The sequence below is a fragment of the Thamnophis sirtalis genome, unplaced genomic scaffold, assembly GCF_051295495.1.
Source record: "Thamnophis sirtalis isolate CommonGarterSnake01/CBP01778 unplaced genomic scaffold, rThaSir2_p1.2 scaffold_2, whole genome shotgun sequence".
NCBI classification, from domain to species: Eukaryota; Metazoa; Chordata; class Lepidosauria; order Squamata; family Natricidae; genus Thamnophis; species Thamnophis sirtalis.
This window is the reverse complement of record NW_028261382.1, coordinates 25,914,153-25,923,115: the sequence shown is the minus strand read 5'-3', so window position 1 is coordinate 25,923,115 and position 8,963 is coordinate 25,914,153. Positions and strand designations below refer to the sequence as shown.

Genomic DNA, 8,963 nt, shown 5'->3' with positions numbered 1-8,963 from the left:
CTTTAGCCCGTAGTTATGTGTGGTGGCCCTTGTTAGACTCGGAAATCGCAGATTATGTAGGTCGATGTAGAATATGCCAAAATTCTAGGCCGAATCCCCCCACAGCCGCCCCTCGTGAGTGGGAAATCCCTAGAGGCCCATGGTCCCGTTTACACATTGATTTTGCCGGTCCCTTTCACGGCCGAAACTTTATGATAGTGGTTGATGCTTACTCTAAGTGGGTGGAGTTGGTAATCATGACCTCCACTACGGCAGAGAGTACTGTGAGGGCTCTTCGTAAGATGTTCGCCACACACGGGCTACCAGATGTGATAGTTTCAGACAACGGGCCCCAGTTTACCTCCACTATGTTCCAAGAATTTTTGGCAGAGCAAGGGATTAGACACGCGGCCACAGCCCCGTATCATCCAGCTAGTAACGGTAGGGCGGAGCGCGCAGTTCGCTCAGCTAAAGAAGCTTTGGGCCGCATGGACCAGGGTGACTGGCAGGAGAGAGTGGCGGCCTATCTCTTGAGCCAGCACTCTACACCCTGTCCAACAACTAATAAAAGTCCTGCGGAGCTCTTGATGGGTAGGAGATTGCGAACCCCCCTAGATAGGCTCCATCCACTTTATGCAGGGGATTTACCGAGCAATTTGGGGGCCCTTCCGTCCCATACGTTTAAGTTAGGGGATCCCGTTTGGGCTCGTTCCTTTTCAGGGGATCCACGGTGGGTTCCCGCAACAATCACAGCTTTGACTGGCCCCTGTTCCTTCAGGGCCGGTCTGGCCGACGGAACGCAATGGAGGCGCCACCTGGACCAGTTAAGGCGCCGCCTCCCTGCGGAAATAGACGGCCCGGGCCCCCCAGACATTCGCCCTCAGCGTGAGCTACCCTTGATGACCTTATCCCCAACGGACTGCCTTTCCTCGGGGAACGGGGGACAAGCCGATACGAACTTTTCGGACAGACGTGCCTCATTTGGCCATTCTTTTCCTCAAAGCCTTTATCGAGACTCTGACCATATATTCCAACCAGATTGTACGGGTCCATCGTCGGATACTCCGGCTGTTGCGGAGATACCATCTCAGACAATTGGAGCGCCATCTCTCGGGGCCGCATCACAGGATCACCGTTCCGCCACAGACTTGCCTCTGTTGGCGATTCCCCCCCCGACGACAGCTGCCGGGGAGCTACGAAGGTCGGGACGAGAGCGGCACCGTCCCACCTATCTACAGGACTATGTTTGCCCTTCGTGAGGGTACTTGACTAGGGGGGGAGGGGTGTTGAATACTGGCTTGCGGGCGGAGCCGGTTCAATGTCTTCCCTGATTGGCCGAGACACTCGACGCCCCATTGGCTCATTGCTCAAACCCGGGGATATAAATGTTTGGCGCGAACCACGCCAGGTTAATCATAGTTTACTCTGCTAGAATAAAGGTTGCTGTTTTACTACCTTCTTGTCGCGTCCTCCTCCTTCCGCTCCAAGATGCAAAAGATCAATGACGAAAGCCATTAAGCCACAATAGGAATTGCCCAATCCCTTTCAGAACATAAGCCCCTTCATTGTGTGACCCCCAGAGCAGTCCAAACTTCACCTGAGAACTCAGATAAACAATAAGCCAGAGGTTGACCAGATTAACTCAGACAAACACCTAGGATTTGCATTTCCTCTTTTGCCTCTAGAGCCAGGTATGACCCCTACATGACCCCAGAGGAATCTGGAAACAGCCAATAGAAGACATGTTCTTGCACAGGAACAGGAAGCTCAAGTGCAAAGCCCAAAAAGGTATGAAAGCCACCTCCACTCTCAACTCCATGTGGTCAGCTACCCAGGACCCTCCAGCTTCCATTTTATTTCCAGTGCCTTCCTCCCAGCTTGGAACTGAACCAGATGAATATTTCTTCCAACACAGAGGAGGAACTGGGGGGCCCTCCTTGGGCTCCCCTTTTGGCAGAAGCTGCGGTGTTATGTGACAATGCCTATTGGTTTGAATTTTAAAGTCCCAGAGCAATTTAGCTTCTTTATTTTCTATGACTTTCTCTGCCTTATGGTCCTATCCAGTGGTGGTATTCAAAATGTTTTACTACCGGTTCTGTGGGTGTGGCTTGGTGGGCGTGGCAGGGGAAGGTTACTGCAAAATCCCCATTCCCTCCCCATCAGCTGAGACTCGGGAGGCAGACTCGGGTGGGAGCAGACAGAGGTGGTGTTTACTGATTCTCCGAACTACTCAAAATTTCCACTACCAGTCAGAACCTGCTGAATCCCACCTCTGGTCCTATCAGTTGTAACTTGCAAGCAAGTGATATTTCTTGCAGATCTTCCAAGCACCATTGTTGCTACTTTCTCATGCTGCTGCTTGTAGTCAGTCTGTGCAAAATTCTTGCAACAGCTTACCAGGGATTTGTCCACTATTCCTTCAGCTTCTCATCTGTTGCTGTCTTCTCAGTTTTGGGTTTTTCTGAAAAGGAACCTTTGCATTGTTTATTCACCTTTCAAACCTCTCCCAAGGATCTCAAATAGGCAGGTGCTCCTGCTTCATAGTGTTAAAGGTATTGCAGCAGGATGTGGGCTGTTCTGAGTAAAGGTGCCAAAAATAAACATGCAAAATCAAGTCTAAACATGTGACCATAATAATCATCCCCCAGTGAAGCATTACCTTGATGTGGTTGTGGGGCTTATATAGGGCCTGATTCTCTACAACTCTGGGCAGTTAGCAGGCTCCTTTTGATTTTTCAAGGCAAAACCTGGGCTTCAAGCTGACCTACTAAAGCGGATGCCAAAATCCCTTTCAGCCAGCAAGTGTCCCACTCCAGACAGGTGTTGAATTAGAAAAAGAGGCATATATCCATCTTTGCTCTGGGCTGGGGAACGTTGGAAACCGTGTGTTTTCAGGGTCTGCTCCTTGTCTGTGGAGTAAGCCAAAGCCATAGATTGGATTTGAAAGCTGGCCCATTAAAGCAAATGCCAAACTCCCTTTCAGCCAGCCAGTGTCTCGCAGCAGCAGACAGGCATCCAATTGGAAAAACAGGCAATTTCAATCATTGCTCTGTCCCAGAGAAACGGGGAAACCCTGTGCTTCCGTGATCTGATCCTAGTGTGCAAAGCTTTGACCTGTGAGGAGACTCATAGTGAATGCCCACCTGCATTTCAGCCAGCAAGGGTCCTGCACTGGCTTGCAAGGCTGCAGAGTTAATTGTTGAATACTAGCGCGGGAAATACAAGCGCGCGAACAAGGACTCTTCCTGATTGGTTCCCGGGTGGAGCCGGTTCAATCCTCGCCCTGATTGGTCGAGCTACTCGACGCCCCATTGGCTCCTCATTCAAACCCGGGGGTATAAATGTAGGGCGCGAAAGACGCCACGTTGAATCGCAGTCACTATGAGCTGAATAAAGTCACTTTCACATATCGCTTGTCGCGTCCTTCCCTTCGCTCCAAGTTACAAAACTGGCGACGAAGGTGGGATTGATTCCCGCGACCACGGAGAAGAACAAGCCAGCTGCCACCGCGTCTGAACCAGCTCGAACGCTATCTTCAGACTGAGAACTCCGGCAGCGAACGCGAAATTTCTCCGTCTCTCTCTCTCTCTCCGGCTCCGCGCCACGATGGCATCATCGCTTCCTCCTTTCGCGCCATTCGGTGGAGCCACCGGAGAATCATGGGACAGTTTTATGGAGCGTTTCGAGTGCTACCTGATCGCCTCGAAGAACCAGGCTCAGACCGACGAGGAGAAATGCAGTTTCTTCCTGTCCTGTTGTGAGCCTTCCATGTTCGCCTCTGCGAGAGCCCTGGCCGCCCCAAGGCCAGCTTACAAACTCGGGTGGAGCGAGCTGATGTCCCGACTGAGGAACCACTACGCTCCCTCACCCTCTCTATTTGCACGCCGTTTCGCTTTCCGCCGCCGAGTGCAAAGGGCTAACGAATCCATTAGCCATTTCCTGGAGGCTTTGCGCACCGTGGCCGCCCAGTGTGATTTCGCAGACCTGGAGGAGAACCTCGCGGAGCAGTTCGTGTGCGGGGTCCGCGACGTGCACTTACGCAGCCGGCTGCTCCGGAATCATAAGATTACCCTGATGCAAGCCGTGGAGATAGCGCGAGCAGCCGAACTCTCCGAACAATCCACGGCCGACATGGAACGCCTCCAGCTAAACCCCCCCGCGCAAGCCGTCGCGGGGCCGCCCACCCAGACGAACCTCGTCGAGGATCTCTCCCTTGCCGAAGAAGAAGAGGAGGAGGAGGAAATCGTCGTCGGGCAGATGAGGACGCAGCCGAAGCGGAGACCACCCCAGCAACCGCCGACGCCCGCTCAGCCAGCCTCGAACGCGCCTTGCCGCGGATGTGGCGGCCGCCACAGCCGCGCATCCTGCCCGTTCCGTTCTGCCATCTGCCGCCGCTGCCACGGAGAAGGGCACCTCGCCAGAGTATGCAGGGCTCTCCTGCCGGCCCCGTCGTTTATGCAGCCCAGCGACCAACGCCAAGCGCCGCAACGCCGCCAGCAGCCGCGTCCCGCGAGGCACACCGAGGACTGCCACTCAACCTACCAGCCCTCCAGCGCCGACTGCACAGTCTATCAGGCTTCCCACGTTCCCGCCGGCAACCGGAAAATAAGCACCACCGTCCGGCTCGAAGGTCAGCCTTGCCAAATGGAGGTGGACTCCGGTTCATCCCGTTCTCTCCTATCTTGGGCTTTGTTCTCCCGCCTTTGCCCCGGGGTTCCCCAGAGAAAGCTGCGCCCCGCCGGGGTCTCCCTCCTAGACTACCAGGGAAATGGGATTCCCACAGCTGGGATATACCACATCCGGGTGGAATACGGGAAATTTAAAGGTAAACTCCCAGTCTTAGTCGTTAGGAACAACCTGCCCGCTCTCCTTGGGTTGGAATGGTTCCCCGTTTTGGGCCTCACCATAGAAGGGGTACACAGGATAGCTTCCCTCCCCGTAGATAGCGTCCTAGACGAGTTCGCAGATGTGTTCGATGGGAAATTGGGTTGTTACAAGGGTACCCCCATTTCTCTCTGCCTCGATCCCCAGGTCGCTCCCGTTAGGCTGAAGGCACGCAGGGTTCCCTTCGCATTGAGAGCAAAAGTAGACGCGGAACTAGATAAGCTCATTGAGCAAGGGGTACTCGAGCCCGTAGATCACGCCCGCTGGGAAACCCCCATAGTCCTACCGGTCAAACCCGACGGATCGGTGAGGATATGTGCCGACTACAAGTCGACCATCAATTTGGCCCTGCAGGCAAACCCGTATCCGGTCCCCGTAGTGCAGCACCTACTCCACTCCTTAGGACAGGGCCGCATTTTCGCTAAGCTAGACATGGCACAGGCCTACCAGCAGCTTCCCGTAGACGACGATGCGGCTACAGCCCAGACCATCGTCACCCACCGCGGGGCTTTCCGTTGCCGCCGTCTCCAATTCGGCGTCTCGGTTGCCCCGGGGATTTTCCAGAGCCTCATGGAGCGGTTGCTCCATGGGCTCCCAGGCGTCGTTCCCTACTTCGACGACGTCCTGGTCGCAGCCCCCAGTCACTCGGAACTCCTGAAAACACTTCGGGAGGTCCTCACACGTTTCAGGGAGGCCGGACTGAAATTAAAGCGCAGCAAATGCGAAATTGCTGTTCCCAGAGTTGAATTCTTGGGGTTCCTCATTGATGCCCAGGGCATCCACCCCACTCCTTCCAAAGTTGCCGCCATCAAAAACGCGCCCGCACCCGCCTCCAGGGCGGAATTACAGGCATTCCTGGGGCTCTTAAACTTCTACGCCCCTTTTATCCCCCACAAGGCGTCACTAGCTGAGCCGCTACACCGACTACTTGACCGGTCAGCGGCCTGGAAATGGGGCAGCCGCGAAGCACACGCGTTCGCGGCTATAAAGGATATTTTAACTTCATCGGCAGTCCTAATCCAGTACAGCGATAGGATGCCTCTAGTTCTGACTTGCGACGCCTCCCCCTATGGCGTAGGGGCGGTCCTGAGCCACGTCCTTCCGAACGGCTCAGAAGCCCCCATAGCCTTCTATTCCCGGACACTCTCCTCCACGGAGCGGAACTACAGCCAAATCGATAAAGAGGCCCTGGCTGCAGTGTCCGGCATTAAGCGGTTCCATGACTACCTCTACGGTAGAAAATTCACCCTAGTCACGGATCACAAGCCCCTCCTGGGGCTACTGGCGGGCGACAAGCCAACTCCCCCCATTTTGTCTCCCCGCATGACTCGGTGGACGGAGTTCCTAACGGCGTATTCGTATACGCTGTTATACCGTCCGGGTAAACAGCTAGGGCACGCGGACGCCCTGAGCCGTTGCCCCCTCCCAGAGACGGACACAGCCCACGTGCCCGCACTCTCTGTCCTGTCCATCGCCGAATCCGACCTCCCCGTCTCGGCCGCGGACGTTGCAGCCTGCACAAAGGCTGACCCCGTCCTATCTCAGGTTGCTTCATGGGTTCTGAGGGGGTGGCCCATGGAAAAGGTAGCGGAAGAATTCCGTCCATTTAAAGTGCGACAAGCCGAACTCGCCCTTCACGGGGGGTGCCTTGTCTGGGGGGATAGGGTGGTAATTCCCACAGCCCTGCGGGCGCGAATCCTACCCGCACTCCACAAAAACCACCCAGGCATAGCGCGAATGAAAGCCTTAGCCCGTAGCTACGTGTGGTGGCCCTTGTTAGACTCGGAAATTGCAGACTACGTCGGCCGATGCAGGATCTGCCAAAACTCTAGGCCAAATCCCCCCACAGCCGCCCCTCGTGAGTGGGAAATCCCTAGAGGCCCGTGGTCCCGTTTACACATCGACTTCGCCGGCCCCTTCCACGGCCGGAACTTCATGATAGTGGTCGATGCTTACTCGAAGTGGGTGGAGCTGGTAATCATGACCTCCACCACAGCCGAGAGTACAGTGAGGGCCCTCCGTAAGATGTTCGCTACCCATGGGTTACCGGATGTGATAGTTTCCGATAATGGGCCCCAGTTTACCTCCACCACGTTCCAAGAATTCCTGGCCAAGCAGGGAATCAGACACGCGGCCACGGCCCCTTATCACCCAGCTAGCAACGGCCGGGCGGAGCGAGCAGTTCGCTCAGCGAAAGAAGCCTTGGGCCGCATGGACCAGGGCGACTGGCAAGAAAGAGTAGCGGCCTACCTCTTGAGCCAGCACTCCATACCCTGCCCAACGACCAATAAAAGTCCCGCGGAGCTCTTGATGGGTAGGAGATTGCGAACCCCCCTAGACAGGCTCCATCCACTTTACGCAGGAGATCCGCCAAGCAACCTGGGGGCCCTTCCTTCCCACGCGTTTAAGTTAGGGGATCCTGTATGGGCCCGCTCCTTTTCTGGGGATCCTCGGTGGGTTTCCGCAACCATCACAGCTCTGACCGGCCCCTGTTCCTTCAGGGTCGGCCTGGCCGACGGAACACAATGGAGGCGCCACGTGGACCAGTTAAGGCGCCGCCTTCCCGCGGAAACAGACGGCCCGGGCCCCTCGGACACCCGCTCACACCAGGAGCCAACATCGTTAAATTTTGCCCCAACGGACCGTTTCCACCCGGGGAACGGGAGGCAAGCTGATGCGAACTTTCCGGACAGACGCGCCTCAACCGGCTACTCCCTTCCTCAAAACCTTTATCGAGACTCTGAACCTACACCCCAACCAGACTGCACGGGGCCGCGATCGGACACTCCTGTTGCTACGGAAACGCCACCCCGGACAGTTGGACATTGGGCAAGGGACCCGGGGCCAGCTCTCTCTCACGGGGCCGCACCGCAGGTTCACCACCCCACCACGGACACGCCTCCGCCGGCGGCTCCCCCCCCGTCAACAACCGCCGGGGAGCCACGAAGATCGGGGCGAGAACGCCACCGCCCCGCCTACCTACAAGACTATGTTTGCCCTTCCTAAGGGAACTCTTTGACTGGGGGGGGAGGGGTGTTGAATACTAGCGCGGGAAATACAAGCGCGCGAACAAGGACTCTTCCTGATTGGTTCCCGGGTGGAGCCGGTTCAATCCTCGCCCTGATTGGTCGAGCTACTCGACGCCCCATTGGCTCCTCATTCAAACCCGGGGGTATAAATGTAGGGCGCGAAAGACGCCACGTTGAATCGCAGTCACTATGAGCTGAATAAAGTCACTTTCACATATCGCTTGTCGCGTCCTTCCCTTCGCTCCAAGTTACAAAATTAATCCTTTGGCCAGTAGGATGCAAAGCATTGTTAGCACTGAAGTGTACTTATTTATCTACTCGCATTTGCGTACTTTCAAACTGCTGGGAGCTGAGGAGAGGGCAGGAGTCACTCCACTGCATGGTGCTCAGGTTTCAAACCTGGATTGCTACCTTTCCAGATGACAAGCCCAGCAACTTAACCACTGAGCCACCATCTTAATACTTGTGCCCTATCCAGCACAAGTATTAAAAGATGCCAATAAGCAGGGGTGGGTTCCTGCCAGTTCTAACCTCTTAGAGGTTCCACAAATCTACAGTGCCGTTTAGAACCGGTTCCAGCTCCCTCCCCCCGCCCATCCGCCCAATCGCACATCATAAGATGAAGAGCGAGAGGAGGGATTCTGGGAGTTGAAGTCCACAAGTCTTAAAACTGTCAAGTTTGAACACCCCTGGGTTTTTTTTTCCTAAAGGGTTAGGGGTGCAAGGATCTTGTAACTTTTCAGCTTTAAGACTTGCGTGCTTCAAATGCCAGAGTTCCTGAGCCAACATTTTGATGGCTAAGCAAGAGCATTGTTAAGTGAGTTTCACCACATTTTACAAGTTGGCCACGCCCACCCAGTCACATGGCTGACAAGCCACTCCCACAAGCAGGCCACACCTACAGAAGAGGTTCTAAAAAATTTGAAACCCACCACTGCCAATAAGGTAATATCAAATGCAAACACAAAACAATCCAACTGTTGCAAATAGAAAACCAGCAAAGCATGGTAGGCCGTGTAGCAGAAATAAGAATGCTGACTTTCCCTAATTCATTCTTCTAGGGCTTTGTGG

At 55.1% G+C, this 8,963-nt stretch overlaps 1 protein-coding gene across 1 annotated transcript; it reads left to right on the top strand.

The window, feature by feature from the left end:
- Positions 1 to 3,569: 3,569 nt before the first annotated feature.
- Positions 3,570 to 8,015, top strand: LOC148048510 (uncharacterized). Its single transcript, XM_087704499.1, has 2 exons — positions 3,570 to 4,609; positions 7,365 to 8,015. Exons 1-2 carry the CDS (start codon positions 3,586 to 3,588, stop codon positions 7,412 to 7,414), a joined length of 1,074 nt encoding a protein of 357 aa, XP_087560625.1. The 5' UTR covers positions 3,570 to 3,585; the 3' UTR covers positions 7,415 to 8,015.
- Positions 8,016 to 8,963: the final 948 nt, after the last annotated feature.

Excerpts from the sequence above, each read along its gene's own strand:
- LOC148048510 (XM_087704499.1), top strand. The coding sequence starts at position 3,586 with ATGGCATCATCGCTTCCTCCTTTCGCGCCATTCGGTGGAGCCACCGGA. Across the intron at positions 4,610-7,364 it reads CACCACCGTCCGGCTCGAAG|GGTCGGCCTGGCCGACGGAA; the intron begins GTCAGCCTTGCC and ends CTGTTCCTTCAG.